We start from the raw sequence: 26,190 nt of genomic DNA, 5'->3' as shown, positions 1-26,190 counted from the left end.
CCGAAGTGGCCTCTCATTAAATATCTGCAAACTCGAGGTAGCACAAATTTAGGAAGGAAAATAATAAAGGAAAAAGGTGCGGCGGAAGCATGCTTTATAAACAGTGTGAAGAATGCATTCTTGTTGACTGGATAGCTACCGTGTGTGTGTGTGTGTGTGGAGAGCTGCCCTGCTGTGTCTCGGTTGTGTGTGTGAGAAATAGGAGAAGCCTAGTGTGTGTGAGAGAGACTATGCAGAGGACAATAAGGCTAGGATTCAAGAAGACATATATGAATAATAGAATAAATAAATAAAGAAGGAAGAGAATATACATATATATGAATAAGAAATAGAGAAGGGAACTTGATCAAGGGGAAAACTGTGTTTTGAAATTTGTTAAAGTTATTGATTAATGCTGCTGTATGGTTTGGGTCATTTCAGAAGCAGCAGTGGGGTTTTTCTTAGCCTAAGTTACTTTTTTGGGAAGTGCGCATTTGTTTTTCTATATTTTACTTACTTTCATTTGGGGTTTTTTATGTGTGTAAATACATTTTAAAAGGCATTTTCATTGGTATTGAAGAACGGTTGTTAATAGAGTAAGCTTTAAATAGGAGTGAAGAGTAGTGTCCCCAGCATCCCCAGTGTAAATGACACCGAAATTCCTTAGCTTGCATGTTAACGTAGATATGTTAAAAAGTTAGGGAAAATAGATTATGATTACTCAGAGAGGTGACACTCTTATTTTGGGGGGAAATAACCTTGTGAGTACATAAAAGGACTAAAGTGTTGTTTGCCTTTTTTTGGGTTTTTGTTCTCCTGTGGACTGAGAGACAAGAAGGAGAGAGAGAGAGAAGGAGAGAGGGGGTGCCGTCCAGGCGCCACAGCAAAGCAGCCCCGGATCCAGTCTGGCCAGTATTGTGCAATCCACAAACTCTTTACAAACACCTGTGCATATGTGTCTATACTCATTTATAATTATTACACATTTAGTTTGTTTCCTTTCAGGATATTATAGACACATTTGTAACACAGAGAGTCTATTTGTGTATGCCTGCCATATTTCATGTTATGACTATCTAAGGGGAGACTTGGCAACAGACTGATCAGTTACTGTATTTGAATATTACATATGGGAGTTTTTGTGCAGGGGTCGTTTGAAGTCAAGTTGTGTTGGGAATTGAGTGGTATTGAGCTTTTGGGACAAAACTAAGGTGAGAGGGTGCTTATTAGGTAGGAGTTGGCGCCGTGTGATTGCTGGATAACAAGATTTTTGTGATTGCTCTGGAGTTGACAAATTCCCTTGATTTTCCATTAGCGGATGTGGTAAGATTGCCACCTATCAACAATTAAGTAGAATTAAAAGAAAAATAAACAAATAAGTAATAAGGAAAATAATTTACAATAAAGAAATATAAAAAGTTGTCACTATGCGGAAAAAGGACATTAAAACGTTGAAAGTAACTACTCCGGTTGATGTAGTGCAAAAAAATAATCCTCTAGTTGATGGTATTGTAAAGTTATCTGAAAAATGGCATAAGCGTTGGCCTAATATTGAACAACCATGGCCTGTGGAAGGGACTCTTAACCCAGGTGTACTTAAAATAATGCAAGTACTTGTGTCCACATATAAGTCGGATCAAAACAAGGGGAAAAAAGGGGAACGACGTAAAGAGAAGAGACGAAGAGAGCTGGGTGTTCTTAAGTTGTTCGAACATGAAGGTCAAAAACTGATGAAAGAGACGCAAGAGAAAAGGGACAGTGGTGTGGAGAAAAAATGGCAAAAGAGGCAAAGATAACAGAGAAAAATTAATGGCAGAAGTCAACAAACCCTTCTCACATACGGATTCAGCAAAGAGACCTCCACCATACGAGGAGGAAGCGGAGTTTAAGGATGTCTATCCTCAACTTCCAGTGATCATTCAGGAGGGTGGTTATTGCATCAGAGATGAAGATGAACGAATCATAGAGAGAGGACAAGCAGAAACAACTATAAAGATGACTCCAAGCTCCAAAAGTAAGAAGAAAATGACACGTTTGGAAACTAAGGGTAGAGCGAGGTTTAGGAGAATGGAAGATGATGATGAACAGAGTGATGTAGAAGAGATCATGGGTGGATATGATCCTGTGATCAGACGGAGGCTGGCCAGAGCGGAAAGAAGGGGTGATGAAAGTTGGAAGAAGAAGGATACAGGAGATCAGATCTCCGATGAAAGTGAAGATGGAGACAGCGATGAAGAGTGGGAGATTAAAGGTGCTTCATGTTCAAGAGGATTTTATCCTCCAATGACTACTGAAGAAATAGAAAAAGACATGGATCGATGCATATCATGCTTGGAGAAGTCGACTTATCCAGAAGAAATAAGAGAATTGGAAGAACATCTCGAGAAGCTGACAATACAGAGGGAGAAATTGAGGAAAAAAGGGTCTCAAAAATTGGAGAAGAAGTATGCATTACGCCCAAGGAAAGGGAGCACAAGTAAGAAGATGCTGCCAGTGATAATCCGAGGACAGAATCTGGAGTATAAGCCTTTGCAGAATACCGATATGTCAGATATACTTGAGAAGTTGCCTATTCTTCAAGATGGAGCACATCCTTGGATCTCGAAGTTGGAAGAAATTACGGTAGGAACACAAACTGCCATAGGAGATATTAAGAGACTTTTTGCTAATCTCCTGGGGATTCCAGGTATGGAAGAGATTTTTCAGAGAGCGGGACTTAATCGATATGTGGGGACTGCTGTAAATGATCCGGAGTTGTTCGCTGCAAGTAGGAATCGACTGTGGAGAGCACTGAAAGACACGTTTCCCACAAATGTGCATCCTGACAATATCTTGATTGATTCATTGGGAAAAGAAGAGAATCCGAGAGCCTATGTGTCGAGAGCTCATCAGGTGTGGAGAAATATCACAGGAAATGATCCAGAGGCGAGTCAAATGGAGCGGTCAATTTTGCGAGCTAAACTACAGATGGGGTTGCCCCCACCAGTAAGGAGCAAACTGGCAGAGGTGGTTGGACTTGGAAGCATGGCAATAGGAGTCTATACAGATCATATAGCCCATCAAGTGGATCTATATAGGAAAAAGGAACATGATCAGAAAGAACAGGACCAAGTGACTCTCAGGAAACTCAATCAAATACAACTGGTGGAAAATAAGAAGAAGGAGAAGAAACAGGCTTTGGTTATGCAGGAGCAGTGTTTACCAAAGCAACAATCACCACCACAGCTTCAGTCAAGCCAGGAACAACCGCAATTGCCCCAACCACCACTAGTGGTCCCAGTTGTTTCATATCCACAGCCAGTTTATGGACAGATGCAGAATTGGAGAGGAAGAGGACGAGGAAGCCAAGAAGAGGAGGATTTAATCCATACTTTCAGCAATCTCCAGAAGTGTGTTACAATTGTGGACAGGTTGGTCACTTTGCCCGTGAGTGCAATAGCTCAGGAGGAAATTTCAGAGGAGGATTCAGGGGCCAGTCAAGGTCGCTTGGAGGACTGGTGAACCCTCACAGGGGCCCAGAGCCAGGATTCTAGAGGTGCCCAGAAAATCCGAAAGGGGGGTGTCAGCTGGTAGCATCAGGGCCGGAAAGAGATCCAACAATTGAGGTGAAAGTAAATAACCGACCATTGGAAGTAATGGCGGATAGCGGAGCGGCTTTCACCTGTGTTCGGCCTGAAGATGCTACACATCTTCCTATGTCCAATCAACTGATTCGGACAAGGGGTTTGAGGGAGTGAAGCAGCTGATTCCTCTCACGGAACCAATTGAGCTCTGCTATAAAATCAGAAAACTACAATACCCATATTGGTATCAGAACATACACCTATTGCTACTGGGAAGAGATGCTTTGTGTAGATTGAACTGCACAATAAAATGTACACCAGATGGCTGTCTGATAGAAGTGCCAAAAGAAATGGTCCACCAACTATTGATGACAACAGAGATGGAGTCCTCTGCAGTATTCTGGATTGGAAATCTCAGTGCAGATTTCTTGGAGCCGGCTAAGATATGGGAGAAATTCATTGTGGCAACATGCCAGATGCGAAACTTCCAGAATATCCATTCCATTGTACGCTCAAGTATTTCAAGAATGCTGCCCAATCAAACCCAGAGGAATGGTTGGCTCATCAACCAAAGGGAATTCAACTAAGCTCAAGTTGCATAATTTTGGGACCACAAGGAGCGCTATGAAGGTAAACACTGATGATTATCTGGAGAAAGAATTCAAAATTGAGAAGAGTGTGCCACATGTGACTTTGTTGGTTTCTGAAGACTATGAGCAGAAACACATAGGGGAAATGATGACAGAAGCAGAGGAAGCTGTTTTTGTACCGATGAAAGAGAATTTGGCAATTTGGAGGAGTACAGATCAGCGATTCGTCAAAATCATGATTTCAGCTAAAGGACAGGGACAGCCACAAGCTGTACGGATGACACATGAATCTATTTGTAGTGCCAAGATGGACTCGGATTCTATGAAAGAGGAGATGTTGCGAGAAGTTCCAGAATGTTTGTGGTCTCAACACAGTACCGATATTGGACTTGTGAAGTCAGCCCAACCAGTGAAAGTAGAACTTCGACCAGGAGCTAGACCTCCTTGGAAGTATCAGTATCCATTGAAGGATGAAGCAATTCAAGGAATCGAACCACAAATTGAGGACTTTTGAAAGCAGGTGTTTTGAAGAAGACAACAAATCCTCAGAGTAACACGCCTTTGTTGCCTGTGAAGAAACCTGATGAGACTTATCGTATGGTTCATGATTTGAGAGCAGTAAATGAAGTGGTAACTGATTTTCCAGCAGAAGTTCCGGATCCACATACTTTGTTAGCCCAAATCCCTCCTGATGCAACACATTTCACGGTGTTAGATTTGTGTGGTGCATTTTTTAGTGTTCCTCTTAGTGTAGAGAGTCAGGGTTTATTTGGATTCACATATAAGGACAGTTTTATGAGTATGAGAGATTGAGGATTTAAACACAGTCCTCATATTTTTAACAAAGTATTGAAAGATGATTTGGTAGGGATAGATCAGATATTGCAGAGTACTGTGATTCAATATGTCGACGATATTATGATCTGTTCACAAGATGAAGAAACATGTCACAAAGACTCAATTAAATTGCTACAAATATTGGCAGAAAAGGGGCATAAGGCCTCACAAAAGAAGTTGCAATATTGCCAGGAGAAGGTTGTATATTTGGGTCAGACAATAACGCATGGACACAGAAGCATTTCTGATTGTCAATTGGAGGCTATTCGCAAGGCTCCAAAGCCCAGAACTGTCAGAGAGATGTTGACGTTTCTTGGTATTGCTGGTTATTCTTCAGCATGGGTTGAGGATTATTCTAGTTTGACGGGACCTTTGAGAGCTATGGTTAAGGATACTGGGAACGCTCAACTTCACAGCAATCTGTCCTGGACACAGGAAGGCCTTGTGGCATTTGAAACAATCAAACAGAGGTTACAGGAGGCGCCAGCGCTCACACTACCAGATTACTCTAAGAATTTCTTGTTGTATGTGTCTATTCCACTGGAGGTAAATATGCATGTGCAGTCCTTTGTCAGCCGACGGGTACAGGGTCGAATCCTCAACCTATTTCCTATTATTCGACTGCATATTCAGAAGTGGAATTAGGGCTACCACTGTGCTACAGAGCAATGGTTGGAGTTTATTTAATGTATGACAAAGCATCATCTGTTACGAGGGGTTACCCAGTGACAATTCTTACCCATCATAGTCTCAGGAATCTACTGAACTATGGAAAATACACATTGACTATGCCAAGGCTTAGAGACTATCATAGGCTCTTAGAGCAGGAGGATGTCACCCTGGTAAGGTGTGATACGGTAAATCCAGCCGAGAATTTGCCAACGTCAGAGGATGGTGAGCCACATGATTGTGTTCAAGAGGCAGAGAAATACTCAAGGCTTAGATCAGACTTGCAAGCCCTTCCACTACGTGAGGCAGACCTGGAGTATTGGACTGATGGGTCTTGTTATCGTGTGGGAGAAATTGTGTGCTGGCTATGCAGTAGTAAAAGCTCAAGGAACGGGATTTGTTGTTGAAAAAGCTGAAGTAATACCACAGCCTGCGTCTGCACAGCTGGCAGAACTTGTGGGGCTAACAGAAGAGTGTTTGTTAGCTGACGGGCAGCGAGTGACAATATATACTGATTCGGCATATGCACATAATGTATGTCATTTGTTTGGAGCAGTGTGGAAAGGTCGGGGGTTTAAGAGAACGGATGGTTCTCCGATACAACATCACGCACAAATAATAAAACTGTTGCATGCTATGATGAGGCCTAAAGAGATAGCGATAGCTAAGTGTGCAGCTCATAAAACAGATGCGTCAAGAGTGACACAAGGGAACAAAGCTGCTGATGAAGCTGCAAAAGCTGTCACAGGAGCTGACAAATTGGGCAAGGTTTTTCTGGTCACTCATGGGGTGGACTTGGAAGACAGAATTACGCTTAAGGAAGTGATTTTGATGCAGGAAGCTGCTTCTATGATTGATAAACAGTTGTGGCTAGACCGAGGTGCTGTTAAGGATTCTACGGGTCTTTGGAGAAATCATGAGGGACTGATAGTAGCACCTCTGGACCTGTTAGGTTTGATGATTCAGGAAGCACATGGGTTAGCTCATGTTGCCAGGGGGGAGGTTAGGAGAAAAATCACAAAGGAGTATGGTTTTTGGGCACCATATTTGCTTGAACAGATTGATTATGTCATAGGCAGGTGTACAATCTGTCTGAAAAATAATGTCCGCAGGGGTATGACATTCCCACCCCAAGGGGTCCTATGCGTGAGTTAGTTGTTGACTTTGTCGATATGATAAAACCAGTTGAAGGGAAAAGATACATGCTAGTGGTTGTGGATAGATTTTCACGATGGCCGGAGGCCTGTCCAACCAAGCGGAAAGACGCTCAATCGGTTGCCAAGTTTTTGTGTAGAGAGGTCATAAGCAGGTGGGGACTTCCAGATCGAATATCATCAGATAATGGGAAAGAGTTTGTGGATAAAACAGTGAAATTGATTTGCAAAAATTGGGAATCAAACAACGTCTTGGAGCAGTTTATCACCCACAAAGTCAGGGGTGTGTGAAAAAATTAATGGGGTTTTGCAAATGAAACTATACGAGGGTTTAATCTTCTGTCAAATACTCAAAGAAGTCACAGACTGACATTGTTGAAACATGACATGGCTCTTGACTATATTTTAGCCAAACAAGGAGGTTTGTGTGTGGCTATGAACTTGACGGGAGACGGTTGTTATACTTTGATCCCAGATAGTTCTGATAATATCACTAGTGTTATAGATGCATTAAAGAGTATAAGGGATGCGTTTGGTCAATCTGAGGGAGCTGGATGGTCAGCAAATACTTGGCTACAAAATCAGTTAGGACCAGTGGGAGCAGTGGTGGTTCAGATTTTGGTAGCAGCCTTTGTAGCGCTGTGTTTGATGTTTTGCTTTTGTACGGTGCTATTGACTTTTGCGAAAGCTATGATATTGAGATGGGTTGGAGTGATAATGCCTGGGGAGAACACTCAGATGCCTTTGTTAACTACGGCTGATTTAGATGGAGATGATGAAGGGGAACCAGATGAAGTAATGATGGAAAGATATCCATTTTAATGTTACTTTGTATTTTCATACATTGAGGTTTTAATTTTCATGTGTTATTTGCAACAAGATACTGGTTGGTGTTTTCTTTTCTTCCAGAGTATATGGGGATGTACAGATGGGGATTCAAATACTCAAACAAGGACAGTATGAATGGACTCTGGACAAGGACGGTGTGGAAACGTCTGGATTGCATCGACACTGCTGAGGAGCTGCAGTGGAATACCTTCCTGTGTCTACTTTGATATAGATATGAATACATATGTGAATGAATAATACTTAATTAACAATCATATTCTTTTTGTGTTAACTGTGTAAAGACTTGTACTTTCACTTAGGGAGTTAATATTTGGGGACCTCAGGTTTTTTCTTTTTCTTGATGCTTAGGGATATAGGGTCTAGGCAGGGAAAGGTCCGTTGGAGGGTCCGATGGGTTGACCAGCCTGAATTCGGACATTGTTTTGATTTGTTTAATTTCCTGAGGTTTTCACATGTATTGGCTAAACCATATTTCTGCATTGACTGATAAAGATGTCGTTTATTAATTGGACTGGAGTACCATGCGTGGCCGCCTAAGGCAGAGGGGCCGTGAGAAAATTTTCCTGTCTAGATTGTCTTGGAGGGAATTTGGAATATGGCTGCAGGACGGGTTTTTCGTTCTCACACTCCATAAAGTTGATATGTTGTTAAAAATAATATGCAAGAAGTATGTGTTGGAGAAATTTATCTCTTTTTGTTTTTCGAGACTCAATTAAGTCTCGTAGGGGGGAATATGTGGTGTATAACATATGTGCATTTGACCATTACAGTTTAACATAATGCTCTGTAGCTGGGGACAGTGAACCCTTATGGGGACAGTGAACCCTCCTATAAGAATTTGACCCCTGACCCAGAGCTGGAGAGAGACACAGTGGTAGGGGAAGTGGTGTCTAACAGATGGTTACACTTAGTCTACAGCACTGTGCCCTTATATGGTATTTAGCAGAGACCTAAACATGTCTTATATAAGCTGTGTTCGATGTACAGAGAGACAGAGTGGTTATCGGGCTGGGTCACTCTCCAAGCTGCTGCAGAGCTTGTAATTGATGCTGAATTCCTTGATGTAATAAACGTTTATGATCAAGAACAGTGTCAAGCGGATTTCTTCTCAACACATCATCGCAGCATTATCGTTCGGACACCACACCTTCTCTTGTGGGAACTTAAAATTAATGCAGCAGATAGCTTAAGTTTTTTTTATTCCACACATTCTTCTTTGTCAAAACCAGGTGCCTACATTGCCCACAGTGCAACTCAACTGACAGTTTGGTCAGAGATCTGGGTGTGTTATGCTAGTAGCGGCTAATGAGATGAGGATCAGGCTACAACTCCACACCCCCAGATATTTTTCTTTTTTAGGCTTGTAGTCTTCAGCCCCAACTGATGCTGACTCAAGTGACATCACTTGAGAGGCAATTTATCAAACTTCCCACGGCTCCCTCTGGAGACGCAAAGGCTTTATACAGCTTTTTTCACATTAGTACTCCCCAACACCAGAACGCAGACTTTGATGTGTAAAAACTGTGGTTCCCCTTTAATTCCAGTCACATCACTCACAAACAAGTCAATATGCAAATAAAGGAAAATAAATAAATAGGCAACACAGTCAGTCAATTTATAAAAACATAATATTAACCTCCCAGAATTGGTGCCAAAATTGGAGTGTAGTGTAGTATATAAACAGCTACCACAGAGAAGGAAAATTTGGCTGAAGGTTTTAAACTTCATAAAATATTGACAAAAACAGTAAATTATACTACCGTAACAATGCTCTTTCCCTGCGGTGGAAAACCCTTTCTGTAAAGTTCCTCTTAAGTTTTCTCCCACACAGCTCTCACTGTTAGTTTAAGCTCCTTCCAATCCAAATGTAAACTATCCATCTACAGCAGAACATTGTACATACATGTGAAAGAACATGTTGAGCCAAGTACGTGAGTTATGAGCCTTATAGTGTATTGTCCATTGCTGTGACACTTAATCCAGGAGCCAGTCAAGCCCCTCGTTCTCCCATGGCCGTGTCATTTATACCGGCCTCAGTACACCAGCCATCCATGTAATTACTTCACAGGTTTTTCTGTGCTGCTCCGCCTGCTGGTCCCCCAGCTCCTCTGCCTCCCCTTTTTCCCCCCATCCAGGATTACTCCCCAAGGCACACAGGACAGTCACGTCAGCAGTTTCCAGTGACCACAGCCCCGTAGCACATCTCTGACACCCGTCCTCAGTCTTTTGTCTCACAGCATCCTCCCATTTTGTTCAGTTAAAGGTCTTTTCCAGTCTGACCTTTCAAGCACACCTACACCTCCAAGTGGCCCCACATTATCCTCACCTTTCCAAATTTCCGTAATTGCTGTTCTTCACCATCTTGCAATTGTATGACCTTATTTCATCTCTCTATTAGCCATCTGCTACAGGAGTTTACCCTTTTGTCATGCAGGATTTAGCCTTGCCCACCAACTGAGCATCTTGCCATTGTAAGCAGTAAAGAGACTGAAGTGCATTGGAGAGGGATCACTTAATTCAGAAATTGGCAGGCCTGCCTCTTCATTATAGTTTACTTTGTCCACTCAGTAAGTCCAAATTGTCTAGACAGTGCAGACATGATTCCATCCCAGAGTGGCCAGATGACTTTCATATTTTCTGGCATAGTAATCTGTCCCACAGTCGGGGCTAGTAAACATTTCAAAATAAGCAGAGTATAGGTTTAATATTTGTACCATGTAGACAGGCTCAGAAGTTTGATTATTCAGTTTTATTTCTTGTTGCTCTCCCAAATTTTTTATTTTTTATTTGTTGAGAAATAATAACCACACCAACCTATAACTTTGCTATCCACTTGAAAGACGTTAGTGTAACCATCACATCTTCTTCTCTTGTTAACTTCTGCTTGAACGTGTAGAATGATGAGGTATTGAATTGGAATGATGATAGCTTTGGTGGATATATTCTCATTTCATCCCACCTGATCCTCTTTGCCCACAGTGATGTATCCCCATTATAAACAGCTCTCAAATGTACTTTCCTTTTCCAGACGATTAAATGTTTTTCCACCTCTATGATAATTGTCCTTCCAATTTGGCATATCAGCAAGTGATGACTCTGAACCCCTGCCCGATTGCCAGTACATCAGTACTTCAGTACAGTCCAACATTAATCTATGTCTGAGAGCTGACTCCATATCATTGTAATACACTGCAAATATGCTGCTTAAACAATTGCTTTTGATTGATTCTTCTATTACATCCTCCTTCATCTTTTCAGTCCCCATTATCCTTCTCAACTTTATCCACTGTCTCCGTAGATTCCCCCTGACCCGTCTCTTACCCTCCTCTTCCTACCTTGAGGAATGTGTCCAGTGATCCATTCTCCATGTATTCAGTGATGATCATCACTGGTTTGCCTGTAAAGCAAAATATGAGAACATAACAACAAAAACATAAATATTAAAACAAACATTAAAAACAAATATTGAGAGAAGGAAAAGATGTTGAGCCATCCTTCACATATAAATTTTAAACAAACACATAGAATATTACAAAATCTGTAACACAACACTGACTAGCAAAAAATAGTGTTTTTCATATATATCACAGGCAAATCAGAAAGATATTCTTTGATGGACTTCCCAGGTCTCATATTGTCAGGCTAAGGTCTACTTTGTCAGACTAAGTCCTGTTTTCATCTGTTTAAACTGTACTGCTATGTCAATAGTTAGCTCAATGTCTCTCAGACTACACTGTACATAAGCAGCAGCAGCTGTACTTTCTCAGCTTTAATTTTCTAGTACCCATATTGAGATAGTTAACAGTTCCCATGTTTAAATAAATGCTATGTTTGGAGTGTAATATCTTTTGATTATTTTGTTCTAAATATATGACTTGTTTAACACTTGTATAATAACATATGAATATGAAAATTAAGATGTAATATTTATGGGGTACATAGGCGAGCTAATGAGTTAGAGTAATGCTGTATGTGGCTGTAAAATATGGTCCATGACAAAAACAGCATTACAGTAGAATTTAGCCTTAAATAATTAACCTGACTGACTTGATGCTTTTCAGGCACATCAGCTGTTCAAATTGCCAATATTGGAGTTTTCTGAAAAATTTCATTTAATTTTGTTATTACTGTTCTACTTAATGAAATCAATGGTACGAGTCAGAAAAACATACAGCTGAGCTGGATAAATGACTGATGAAGTGATGACTCACTCTTTGTGACCACGCCCTCCAGATGGATGATGTTTGGATGGTTAAACTGGCCCATGATTGACGCCTCCCACAGGAAGTCGCGTCTCTGCTGCTCTGTGTAACCTGCTTTCAAGGTTTTAATGGCAACCTGGATTTCTCTTTTCCCGGGCAGCCTCAGCGGTCCGCTGCACACCTCTCCAAATTCCCCTGAGGCAAAGAGAAAGAGTTTAACTGTGGCCTCAACATTTCAGCCCACCTTTAGCTGCAGTTGTTCAGTGGTGAAACCAACCTTTAATAGTGACCTAAATACAAAAAGTTCACTTTATACTGTTGTGTTGTTGTCTTGATTAATTACTTTATTTAAACCCAGGTATACATTTCAAGACAACAAACCTAACCTACTTTTGGATGTAAAAGTAAAGCTATGGAGAAGGAGAACCCCCCCCCAAAAGAAATATTTAGGTGCAACTACTTATTACTCCAAAGAACTCCAATAGAACAACACAAACACACACAAGCACATATTCTATTATATTAGAAGGTGATACTGATTTTGACTACTTCAAATATTTCCTAGAGGACACATTTCTATTATTCAACACCTCTACCAATCCATCCAACCAAATGTTTGACTCCTGTATAAATACTGGACGAGCATCCCTCAACTCATTGCTCATTATCACAACAGATAAGAACCTAGAAACCACAGTGTTATACTGAAAAGCCCATTTCACTGCTGCACAGCCAGAAACCTCGTGAGACTTACAATTGTTGCAAATCAACATGTTTGTCAGCAGAGAACAAACACCATTTATAGCTGTGTGAACTGTCATTTTCTAGCCCAGTGTTTAGAGTAATTGACTGTGTGTAAATGTGTGTCCAAATAATGGTGCCCAATTATGAATGTGACAGGTTTACGCAGGCTGAACAAAATATGGCGCACTATTATAGAGATAGTGAGAAAATTGTTAAATTCTATACAACATGACAAAATTAGGCTAAACTCATTACTGTTACGACTGTACATAGAGTGTATTTAAATACAGTATTATTTGAAATTAATCTCCTTCATGAGGTTAGAGTATTTTACCGGTGCATGCTACAGGTTCACTTCAGAATGAACAACAACAACAATAATGTATTCTGTAACACATTATTCTGTAACACATTATTCTGTCGGAATCTGCTCTGTAACACACAGACACACACCCACACACACACTCACTCACTCTGAGTTGACTCACCGGCTCCAATGATCCTCTCTATGGAGATGAATGAGACGTCAATCTCCTGAGCAAATTCATGCACTGCCTGGTTGGGATCTTCATAGGTGAGGGGGTCAATGTAGGTACGCACCCCCGGGAACTTTACTGTAGACACATATGCATGGCATCATTACCATTTAGATGTAATTTACTGTTATTAACATGTATTCAGGCTTGTATCCACAATACAATGCATGCATACATAACAATGCATCATTTAATCATGCTGTCAGCATTAATATTCAGTCGGCCAATATGACGTGGTATTTTATCTACTGAGACAATGGAAACTTGTCAACAATGTAGCCTTCCCTTCAACATTTCTGGTTGTTTGAGGCCATTGCAGGCAACGTTGCAAATCAAGGAGCAGGATTACTTATGGCAATATTGATTACATCAGCTTTTTCCATTAACGTTAAGTAATAGCTTGGTTTCTCATGTCAACTTTCAAAATGTTTAATATTTTGATATAAATACATATTTCCTACCACTAATCAAGCTCATTTCTGGCTTTTAATAGTGTTGTGGAGATGTGATTTAGTACATGCTCCATGGTCCTTTATGATTATTCGACATTTTAAAACATCACTTTGACTGAGATTACTTACCAAAACTACTTACTAATACTGCATCTAGGGAACCTTTTGTGGGCATGATACGTAATTAACACTCATTTTATTTTCTTTCACGTTATGAATCAATTTGACAGTAAACCACAGATACTGGCACCGTGGTATTTTCTCTTGACTTCTACGGAGCTGATGTACCCGTCACGGTCGGCTCTGATGCCAACAGATGGATAGCAGGATCCAATGCCAAAAATGTAGCCAAATATATTAAGTTGTCACAGCCTATAAATCATCATAGCTTTGTGTGTCCTCTGCCAGGATAGCTGCCATGGAGCTGGTTTGTCATTCAAAGAATAGCTCAGAGTACAAAACACTGTCAGCTGTACTGGTAAAAGTAACACACACACATACACACACACACTCTTGCGTGTGATGAACAAACTCATACAGACGTGACCGCTGTCTGAACCCTCTTCTGTACATGTAGTGTAAACTTTGGATGAACTTTACCCCCCCCCCCCAAAAAAACACACACACGGTATACAAAGAATGAGTTTGTGCTATTTTAACTTACTGTGACCGTTGTGAAAGTGCATCTTCTCCTCTTCAGGATCCTGCTTTGCTTTGCTGTAGCCACACCGCCTGAGAGGGAGGAGACAACATCAGAATCTGTCATGCCACAGTATTATGTGAAAGCACTGACAAGCATATTTTTGGTATTACAGAAAACTTTACATTTACACTGTACTGATGATTTACAGGGGGTAGACTAAACAATGGGAATATCTCATGGAAAATAACTCAATTAATTTAATAAGCACTGCTAAAAACAAGGGAACAAGTGGTTCTGGCATCTTTGTTACTAAATGTAAATATATCTGCAGTTCATATTCAGATAGTATATTTACAGTAGCATCATTTAGATACATTTCCAATTTCTAATACAAGGTAGCACAAAATACTGTAGGTGCTCATTCCTTTTATGTACCGTGTATCTAAACAAAGAGCAAACAGCGTCATTTACACTAGGAAAAAAAGAGTAACTGATGAGACCACAGTAAAAGGTACCACAACATGGCCCAAACAAATCTATCCTGGCCAGCAGTGGGCAAGATAAACATTTTATTTCCTCATAGGATCTGCTAACGTACATTTCAAGCTTTTTAAAAAATATTGCTGAAAACTACCAGCCTTTAAGACGTTAGCAAAGGTCTGCAGTTTTCAAATATTATAATTTTCCATGAAAGCCCTTGCCAATAGATCAACTCTGACTTTTGACATTTGGGAGAGGAGAGAGCAGTGCGTTTTGATGTGACTGTGTATGTGTGTGTGTGTGTGTGTGTGTGTGTGTGTGTGTGTGTGTGTGTGTGTGTCAACATTTAGACAGGACACATCAGAGATAATCAGAGATCACAGATAACCCAGATTAAATGGGAAGATTGATTTTAAAATTTGATCCTATATGCAAACACAGAGACACAAAAGCAAACACATGACATTGATCAAATGGGCAAAGAGACACACTCAAATAAGTATATTTGTGAGGTAAATGCATTCATTTACTTTACTGCATTTGTAAAACCAAGTGTGAACAAACTGTTTTGAGTGGAATTTTCCAAATTTTTCGTTCTTGAAGACAAAAAGCCAAAGTGCATGAAAACACAGACAACACACACACAACACAAGTCTTTCCCATCATGGTTCTCTGTAGAACAGCCAGGCTTGGCTGGAGGCGTTTGGTATGGGCAGCTGGATAGTCTGGGGGAGGGGAGTCTTGTGCGTGTGTGTGTTTTGTACATGTGTGTCTGCCTGAGGGTGTTTAGTTTGCCGGATCTGTTGAGTCAAGGGGTTTGAAAATGCTCAATGCCCAGCCTGCCCTCCAACTTCCTGCATTTGTGCGTCTGAGTTTGTGTGTTAACCCATGCATACATGCATCAGTGCATATGTGTGGTGTTTGGATGTCTGTGTGCATGTGTGCGTACTCTGGAGGGTCACGCAGGAGCAGGGAAGGGGAGGTGGGGATACAGTGGTTAGAGGGGGTTGTGGTGCTTGTGTCCTAAATCCATCTCTGGAAAATTTTGGCATTCCTCCATCTCTCCTCCCCCACAATAAACCCGAGCGATCCTCATCCCTGTTCGGCTAAACCAAAATCCTCGCTGTGTCTTTCTGATTTGCTTTTTAATCTTTGAAAACACCACTGCTCCCACTGTTCATTCATCTGATCAGTCTGTCAAATAACTACACTATGTTGCAAAATGAGTGCATGGATGAAAAAAGAATCCATGGATAGATAGGAAGAAAGATCAATAATACAAATGCATGAATAGAGAGATGGGTGGATGAACAGACCATTAGAATCTGAATTCACACTTTTGAGTTTTGGAAAACTGCCATCAGCTTTTTTTAATTATGGGGCAGTGAAGGGGTTTGGATATATAAAGTGGGTAATTAACTTAATTAGATACATCTCACAGGGAAATGTGGTTAAGGAAGGAACTTTTACAGACAAATAAAATAGTTTCAGGGACTTTTATGGACATAAAATCATATAGAATAAGAGGCTTAACGTCCACTCAACTATATGCTGTTGCTAGATACAGAATTTGCTTTGGTGCATGTTGTATGTGTGAGTATATGTGAAAATGATATCAGAAAATTGGTTGTAGCAATTATAAGACAAGGTTGAATGAAGGTCACATGAGCACGGAGGCACGCAGACACAACATTAACGTAGTATATTGTGTATGGAGTGCTAAATACTTGTACGTGTAACAGAGGAAAGTTGTGTCACTACCCTTGAGGAGAATCCACTGGCATCAGCCTCTAAAGCTATATCCTAAAAAGCAACCCTTAATACTGACCTATTCAAAAACTCTAACCTCAAGCCATGCATCTAATCCCATAATGCTGCTCAGCAACACAGACATATCGGGGTCTGTTACTCAGCAATGGGTCAGAAGAGGACATGGGGATGGCCTCTGGCTAAGCTAACATACATCCGCATATACAGAGATGTACATGAATGCTGTGATTTCCAAAACAATAATAACTGACCTTAAAATAAAATCTAAGCAACCTCTTGTTCAAGAATTTCATGGATAGAACGGTTTCTAAACAAATTATGTCCGAATGTCCTTTTTGTGAAATGCACTTTTCATTATTCCCTTAAGGTGAGTAATGTCAGTCAAGTCATCATCCCATACCATCTCTTACTCCAAAAGATGAGAGGATAAGAGGTGTCACTACAAACTCTTCCATAAATTCACATCATACACTCATGTCGAGACATGTGATTGCTCATCCTACCTTTATACAGTACGTGTTCTACCAGTTCTGTTACTGAATACTGATGTATTTCATTTAATGACACCCTAAACACATCATACACAACACGTACAATGCCACATAACATTATGTGTTAATATGCATATATCCCATCCACAGGAGCAATATATACATGCTTTCCTGGTTGTGCTCATGTTTCTTAAGGTGTGTATTTCTGTTTTACCGTCCACTGAGCAGGAATCCAGCGACTACAGCCAGTAGGACCAAAGCCAATGTGATGGCCACAGCTACTATCGAAGCCTGAGCACGCTCACTGGTAGCAGTTACTGATGAGCAAAAGAGGTGGGATTAGACACACACATACACAAACACACCTGGCATCTGTTTTTCATGCAGGTGTGAGTCACCTACAAGTTGAACATTTATTGCACTGTCATGCGCTCTCTCTGTACTCACAGTAAGGGCTGGTCTGGAATTCAAAACGTCGGCTAAATGCGCCATAGCCTGCTGAGGTCCTGGCTCTCACCTGTAATGCATCACATGCAAATATATCACATTATATTTTCATATATATTCATATGAATTACTTTGATCCAATAACTTCTTTGTAATTGCTTATTCAACTCTTCTCATCTCAGACTACACTAAAGTGCCTTTTGCCATTCCAACATATTTTATTCTGCTTTAATTTTCTTTTTGTCCTCACATTATTTATCAATGATAATTTAGATTTTTTGAACCCATGTTTGACCTGGAAGATGTAGGCTGAAGAGGGCTTCAGGCCTTCCACCACCATCTCAGTCTCCTTGGATTTTATAATAGTGTAACTGGAGTCCTGCTCCTGTAGAAGAAAAATACAAAATTGTAAATAATTCATGTGCCTTACATACATTTTCATAGCCATGATTTGCTGTTCCAGTAATTATCCTGCCAGATTCCGTACATGTACGTCTTCTTGCCTGCACCCTTTTCCCTATTCTTCTACACACATTTTTTGGCTTAGCTACCTGTAGTATGTGTGTGGGTGGGAGTGTGTGTAAGTGCATGTGTGTGAGGATCAGTTTCCCCAACTGTAACCACATCAGGTTTAAACAAAGCTAAATGCCCCCTCCATTAGCCAGAAGCCATTAGCTAACCACTGACCACAAACCCTGCTCTGCTCTCCTGTATAGCTTTATTCTGACCTTCCCAGAAAAGAAGACATCAGAGGATGAAAGAGAGAAAAGAGGAAGGGCACAGGAACAATGATCTGAATAGAAGCATCCAATAGCTGTCTCTACCAAAGTCCAACTTAAAAAAAAAATAAAATAAAAACCACAGAGCGAGAGCGCGGTCACATGAAAGAGTCTTTTTGAGGTAAAGGTTTTCCAAGAGGACCTGATCAAAATGGCCACCAGTAAAAAAAAAAAAGAAACAAAATTATTTAAATGTAAACTGAATGTTTATTCAGCTGTATTGCTGAATGCCAGTTTGAACTACGCTGGCCTTCTGCAAAGGTAACACATTAAATATATGGAGCACAACAAAATACAAGCACACCAATTTTGTAACATTTGTATATGATTATTTTGCATTTGGGTGAACATTGACTAAATACACTCCACATGAAAAAAAAAATGTTGACAATAAGTGTCAACTTTACAACAGACCTTAAAATAAAAGATTTGGTTTAACGCTATGTGGTAATTAACACAGATTCCCATGAGACCAATCATAATCTTATAATCTGGACACTGTATATCCAATATGCATAAAAGTGCATGCAAAAATCAATACCTCTGTGACAAACATCTTTATAAGAGTTCCAGAAAGGTACTCAGAAGCCACAGTCAGCCAAGGCCAGTGGACAGAGACACGCAGCTTTCATGTATAAGAAGCAAAAATAAGGACAATTCATAATTTTTTTTTACCTTTTCAAAATACTTGATCTCATACTCCAGGATGATGCCGTTAGGGCGGTCAGGCTCTGCCCAAGAAAGGCTGATGCTGCTCTTCCCTGTGTGACCTTTTCTCACCACACTCACTGGGGAGGGTGCTGCGAGTCCGCGCGCACACACACACACACACACACACACACACACGCACACGCACACGCACCCCGTAAAGACATTGTACAATTTTAAGCAGATTCATTTTATCGAGCAGTACAAATCCAGCAGTTTAACATAGTGCATCCCTTTAATTGCGGTATTTAACATGACTGACATAACATCCTGACAGTGACTGAACACAAGAGAAATAGTGCCAAAGTTGTAAAAATCCATTGGGTAACCATCAACATCTATAAAGCAGTCATCTTTTGATGACACCTCATCCTTTGTTGTTTACATGCACAGAGCTAATTGTAATGCTTGCTGCGATTATTGTATGTTATGAAATATTAAACTGAAGATGAAACATCAAAGACACAGAGATCACAAAAAAGGCCAAACATGATTTCAAACATGGTGGTGAAAAGAGGGGGATTTCCATGTTAGAATTTACACAGAGTACATCTTCCTTTGCTGGTGTGTTATTTCCATCATGCTGGTAAAGAAAAAGAGATTCTTCTTTGGAATTCAAGTTTGTTAGTTACCCTGAGGTTATTTGGCGCAGTCCATTGAGCTTTAACTCAACTGCCGAGATTATTTCTGGTTCCAAAGCAAGCTCTGCTTCTGAAAAAAAAACCCATTTGCAATCTGGCAACGAGGTGCACCTGTGACTAATTAAACTATCCCTTTATATCTTGCTATTCAGTAGATGTTGGCAGAGGAGCCCATGAAGTCAACTCTGACTCTACACATCTGGCAAATAGCGTTTGGTGTACCAAGTTTGGCAGTCTGCAAAAGGACACCACACACAAGTTATAACAGTTCCAATGTAGTGACAACGTGAACGTCTACAAGTGATACAAAAATTTTACTTATTTAGTACATAGTTATTTTTGAACTCTCTTAATTACTGTAGTATGGTTACACATATTAAAACCTGGAAGAACAACCCGCATTCCTTTTAACTTTCCCCCTTCAAATTGCAATATTATGAGAGCAGAAAACTTCCTTTGGTTGCTCATGTTGTTTTTGGTTCTTTGCAAAGTTTCCATTTCCACTATAGTTTGTTATGTGATTTATTCTCTAAGTTCCGAAGTGAGTGTGAGTTTTGCATCAATCATCGAGCCATTCTGTTGTAACGTGAACTGTTGGCCCATCTCTCAAAGGGACAGTTGGAGAGTCTCTGACACGTAAAGAGCTTTTCAACAGGCAAAATGCTCCCTTAGGCAACATCCTGATAGTGTATGTGTGTGTGTGTGTGTGTGCTTCTACTGCAAATGCTAAACACCGTTTAGGTTTCAATAGCCTCAGCAGAACTCCACGGGGAATAAATCATCGCTACAAACACAGAAACTGTATCCTGAGTGGATGGTCGCACAGAAGTGTTATCTGCAACATCTTAAAAGCCTGAAACCAGAAACTGAATCACACACACTCAATGCTTAAATGGTATAAATGCTGGGATGCGATGATGAGAGAGAGGGCTTCTTTTCCCAGCAGCTTAACGGGTAACAATACACCAAAACCTAAGTTTAAATCCCCAAAATGGATGCAGTTTGCCATGCTATATTTAATCAAGCGTTTTGAATAGAGGGTGCCATACAGGGGTGTGCAGATCTAAAAGCTCACTGGTGTACAAACTTGGGATTTTGGGATATATAAATAAACTTGTTTAACCAGTAAATAAAATGTCAGAAAATAGTGCAAAAAACATCATTACAAATGCCCAGAGCCTAACATGATGGCTTGTTTTGTCAGATGCATAGACTAAAGCCCAGATATAATCCCTTTACAGTGATAAAGATCACATACAGAATTGCTTTGATTGGTTGACTGACTAATTAACTTATCCACATCACCAATTAAAACTGTAAAACTATTCCAGCAACCCATGCCTATTCTTTTAGTTCATTACAGTTTACAATATGTGCAAGTTTGAAGCTTCCTTTCCTCAGATAATGTTCCTGTTCGTGCTCAGCTCAAACCTTCCCTTTACACCAAATACCATACGGCACAGACGCGCGCACAAAATCCATATATAACACCCAAAGCAACATTTTAGTTAACAGTCCTTTTGGCACAATGTGACACCTTTTAGTGGCACGACTCAGCGACTGTGACTTAACAAACAAGTCTGACATAACTAAAAAATGCCACTGCAGAGAGAGACTGGGAGGTGATGGAAGGAGGGAAGGGGTGCTAAAGAGGAGGAGGGGATAGAAGACATGCGAGTCGGTTGACAAGGATGGAAAAAAGTGAGAGATAAAATATGAGAGAGCGACAAAGAGGTGGAGACATGGTGACATAGTGTAGACAGGGCCCCAGCAACACTTTCATTTTAGCAACAGGGAAGACAGTGGAATCATACTTCTTGGTTTAAACACTTCCAGTGCGTGTTACATCTGCTAATGAGCGCCCACAGTACAGTAAGGCAGAACACAAATGAACATAAACTCCAATTTACCCCTGTGATGCTATTTTCTGTTTTTCCATCGATCTGAAGCTGTGATCTCATGAAGACAGGTTAGAAAAGGCTGTCAAAGCTATTCAGTGGACAAGTGCAGCCCTCCAGTGTAACCACTCTGGCCTCAGATAGAAGCAACGTTATCACCGTGCAGAACATAAGCCTCTTAGACCGCTATCTGTCTGAAACATCACCAGAATCGATATAGACCTTCAACTATCTGGTGTTATTATCCTTTAACTAGCCTCAGAGAATGACAGAAGAGAGAGATCCAGAGGAAAAGAGAAGTACGAGACAGAGAGAAGAGATGGCTTTCTTAAGGTTGTAAAGTACCAACGCTCATCTTTTTTGTTTGCAAATTAATCTGCCGCCTACCTGCTCTATCTCTATCTCATGCTGCTCAATTTTTTCATACAATTGTAACAGTGACAGTCATTTAGCAGCCTGGACCTGATGTGTCATACAATGTATTAAATTCCTGTCAGGTGAAATACATACATTTCTGTCACTCAGGAATTCTTCAAAGTTGGAGCAGAAAGAATATTAAAAGAACTGGCGTTCCCAGCTCGTATCCAGCTTGGTTCGGGAACATTGCTGTATGTTATTCCCCATCTCTCTTCCCTTATTTTCTGTCATCTCTCTACAGTTGTCTGACTAATAAAAAGGCACAGAAGTCATCCAAATACATTTTACAGAATTCTAAACAACTCTAACAAGCGAAGGGCAATCTTCTTACAAAGTGAAAAGTAAAAGATGTTAGATGTGTGTTAAGTAACAAAAGGCATTATGTACTTCAACAGAGGTTGAATTCGATTCAAGTTAAAATGAACTTAAAGTTAGAGTTAAAATTGAGGAAGATGGCACAAAATATGACAATTTTTCCATGAAAAGGTCCAGGCAGATTTTGTAAAGGGACATTTGGAGACTCAAAATGAACACACGGTGACCAAATGTTAATCTGAATCACTAAAAGTGTTTGTTTCTTTTCGTTTGGATGTAGATTCACCAATTAGACCTAAAATACAAATTAGCACTATCCAACTTTTCAATAATTTTTGGTATCAACCCTTTTTCCACAGAACATACATATAAATGTGCAAGATTGTGTGATAACCACCATCAATGTAAAAGCAAAATCCAGCATAACATTTTGCATGATGTTGTTATAAACCTGGTTATCTATGGGGTAAACAACATTCAAAATACTTTTAATAATAATACATTCATGGGTCCAATTACGACAGCTTATTAGGGACAAAAATGAAGGGGGAAGGGGGAAGATGGCAATATTTGAGAAACAACTGTACATATTCTCTGAGATTAAAGTGGTAAATATACAAGGAAAAAAAACAACTCACAAATTTACAAGAAAAGAAACCCTACATACTATTTTTCAGATTTGCTTGTGTTATTAAAAGCTCTGTAAAAGCAGGTTATGAAGATGTTAAAAACAGCAGCTGTCACATATAAGCTATTTTCACCAACTAGTATTATTAGGTACTTCCTTCTATTCAAACACCAAATAAAGGAAGAGACGGCAAACTAGTTAAAGTTAATGCTCCCCTACTCCAAGTACAATTCATTTTAGTTTCAGTGCAAACACTTCAGCAGCCCCACTACTTTTATATTTATGCATAAAACAAAAGTAAGACACACGGGCAGAGCATGGTAATGTATCACGATTCATGTGATTAATAGCCATTAACCGCAAAAACAATATATGGGAGCATTTAGTGTGCAGTTACCACGCAGTGCTCCCACACTGTGAACAACATGAAAAATGAATGGCCAGAAATAAAGACTTAATAGAGCTGAGCTACCAAAGAAACTCATTTAATGTGTATATAATCATCAAGCTCAGCTAACAACAGACTGGGTTTTCTGTGATTATTGACAATTAATGGCCAATTCAGTTTTAAAGCTTTGTTTTTTTGATTTGGATTCATGAACGACAATTTTGTGTAGAATAAACAGTATATTGATTACTGACACCCACGTCTTGACAGTTTCATTCAAATACATTTACAAAATAGAGGCTCTTTCAAATGCTGTTGGGCTGCAGGGATAGTTCTGTAGTCAGTTTCCTGATTTATTTTGAATTAATTTCTACAACGTAGTGGTTGCTAGCTAGCTACCTTATCAAAAATATGTATTGGTGTGAAAGGCAACATCAAAGTAGTAGAAAATATGACTTGCATTTTTAAAATTGTTAAGCTGCACCAGACCTCTGAGTGTTTTATGAACGTGTACAAGCAGACCACTGTCTCCTTTTTTACTCTTTCCTTCTTTACTCTTTTCTCCCCTTACTGTTTTTTTGTCCTTTTCTTTACAGCTTCTTCCAATCTCACCTTCTCTTTCACAGCGTGTCCCCTCTACCTCCATCCTATTGTCCTTCTCCTCCCTCCTCCCCTCCTGCCTTTCACCTCTCCTCCTCATGAGTAACAACACTTTATTATTCAGCAGGGCTTCACAGGGACACTGTGAAATCACCTATTTCACGGATCCCTTATCGAGTGTGACACTTCCCACACATCAAACGGCAGATCCTCTGACTCTTTCTCTCAGTTTCTGTCTGCCTGCCTGCTTCACCGTCTCCCCCGTATCCCTGTACTTTTGTCTTGGTTTCTTGTTTTTGCCTTTTTACCCTGACAAGCAGAAGCCCGGTCAAAACACACAGTCCCCCACAAGCACAACACAAACACAACACAAACACACAGACGTTTACAACGCAGATCAAAGACCTCATTGGGTAATTACATGTGTGAGACAGAGGTGAGGCAGGATCAGAGTTAAGTTAAAGTGTTAATAATAATATGATTATTGCCTTGCCATTCTCCTTTCTTGTCCTGTGGATTATCACACTTATCTTTTGACCATTGGAGAGGTCCGACCTCCCAAGTTGGGAACCATTGACCTAGAAGGACACATGGTGTTGATGGGATAGTTTGGTGAACTGACTAGTCAGTGCAATTACCTGCTAATAAATAAATATGATCACATTATTTTAATATTCATATAAAGTTTACAATTATATGTAAAACTATTGTTAACTGAACTGATGAGTAATACTAAAAGTAAGAGATTTATAGTGATGCAGCTGTAATTCCTTAGCAGTAAACTATAGTTACTGCATTTACTTGGCAAAATATAGTAGATGGTAAATAGTTGATCTGAACACTTTAAACTTTAAAACATCTGCATGTGAGCACACATGTTTGCACAGATGTTCTGCAAACTGTGTTCTAGATATTTGGACCAGCTAAACATCGCTATTGTTACAGCTGTTCAAAATCTGTCAATCTTCCAATGTTTCCATTTCACTGTCCTGTAAATGTTTCTGTACTTATTAATGCATTTAAATTAACTCCAATAAAATGTACATGATTTTGGAATTACAGTTCCTATTGGCAAATTCAAACATGCCTTTAGCCTGACTTCACTTCTTCTACTGCACTAACCTGTCTGAAAGGCGCAGCCAATATTAAGTTTTGATTAATTATATAAGAGTGTAAATTTTCTAATATCGAAATAAAACGCTTGTGCCACATCCATGCCAAAGAGCAGCACATTTTATCTGTCTGTGACTCCACAAGCCATGTGTAATCTAATGTAATCCCTAATCTCCATTTGGTCCTGTGACTGGCTAACTTTAATCCAGCTACAACTCCAATAAACTGAATGTGAGTTCTGTAGTCTGGTGTAATCCACTCAGTCTGCCGACAGCCACAGTGACAACACAGTTCGAGGGTCGTCAATTCTCTTGACTGTCAGACAACTGTCTGCTTCTCTTGCTTGCCCTCTCTCTCTCTCTCTCTCTCACACACACACACACACACACACACACACACACACACACACACACACAGCATCTGTGCTACTACTACTACTTCCTACTATTACTTGGCTGCCAATGAACCATCTGTTCAACAAAGAGGAACAAACATGCTCCTTCAAAACTCCCCTACAGATGGAAGCCTTGGGAAGGAGAGTATTAACATCCTATTTTTTTCTCATTTCATTACGCTGTGTGCTACCCATTTCATTACAAACAAATAAAATAAACTACACATGCACATTCCTCCCGTAAACATAAAAGTGGGTTCCCAATGCAGATATGAATTTTAATCTCCATGTTAAAAGGAAAGCCAACAAAACTTACAATATTTACAGCTATGGGGAGCAGTTGGATTCTTTCATCGTCCAATATGAGAGTAGTCTTTTATGTGTGGCCACTGTGCTATTGGTTTAGTGCCTTACTCACACTTATAGTTACACAGATTTTCTAAGCTGCTCTGGTATCGCAGATAATAAAATATGCCCAACAGCTACAAGTGCAAAACAGAATACCAACTGAAGTTTTCTTTTTTGGTCAGAGTTGATCAATAATAGTACTTCCCAGCCTGATTCATCATTGATGATAGACATGCAGGCTAACACCTGCTACCACACAAGACCCCATACAGCCCGCAAATCAAGAGCTTTCATTATGCCACCAATTCCTGCAAATCTTGTTGATGAAATGTACTGCCTAATTGAGGGGGGGGCAAGCTTCTTTTTGACAAATGACAAATCTGGATGCAAAAGCAAAAACAAAAAAGCTTGCCACTGTGCAATGTTCTCTTATTCACTACAGGGATGGTGCTCGAGGGAAAATTAACACATCGACAGACTTGCTGGACAAATAGTGTGATAATTTCATCATCTGGTGTCTTTGTTTTCAAACCCAGATATTCATGCCAGGAATCC

The 26,190-nt window shown here is 40.0% G+C and overlaps 1 protein-coding gene across 1 annotated transcript in view; it reads right to left on the bottom strand.

The window, feature by feature from the left end:
- The window catches only part of LOC119914603 (ephrin type-A receptor 5), an 83,387-nt gene that overhangs the window by 11,060 nt on the left and 46,137 nt on the right, over window positions 1–26,190 (bottom strand). The window contains exons 6-13 of the mRNA XM_038734010.1: window positions 18,861–18,985; window positions 17,702–17,791; window positions 17,407–17,476; window positions 17,174–17,276; window positions 14,240–14,307; window positions 13,076–13,201; window positions 11,853–12,038; window positions 10,977–11,038 (exon numbers count right to left, since the gene is read on the bottom strand). Coding sequence (XP_038589938.1) covers window positions 10,977–11,038; window positions 11,853–12,038; window positions 13,076–13,201; window positions 14,240–14,307; window positions 17,174–17,276; window positions 17,407–17,476; window positions 17,702–17,791; window positions 18,861–18,985 — 830 coding nt within the window. The remainder of the gene's footprint in view (window positions 1–10,976; window positions 11,039–11,852; window positions 12,039–13,075; window positions 13,202–14,239; window positions 14,308–17,173; window positions 17,277–17,406; window positions 17,477–17,701; window positions 17,792–18,860; window positions 18,986–26,190) is intronic.

This window comes from Micropterus salmoides, unplaced genomic scaffold (genome assembly GCF_014851395.1).
Source record: "Micropterus salmoides isolate LMB-PRFRI ecotype aquatic unplaced genomic scaffold, ASM1485139v1 Ms_hic_scaffold_20, whole genome shotgun sequence".
NCBI lineage: Eukaryota > Metazoa > Chordata > Actinopteri > Centrarchiformes > Centrarchidae > Micropterus > Micropterus salmoides.
The sequence above is the reverse complement of the archived record's forward strand: the minus strand, read 5'-3'. Positions and strand labels throughout refer to the sequence as shown.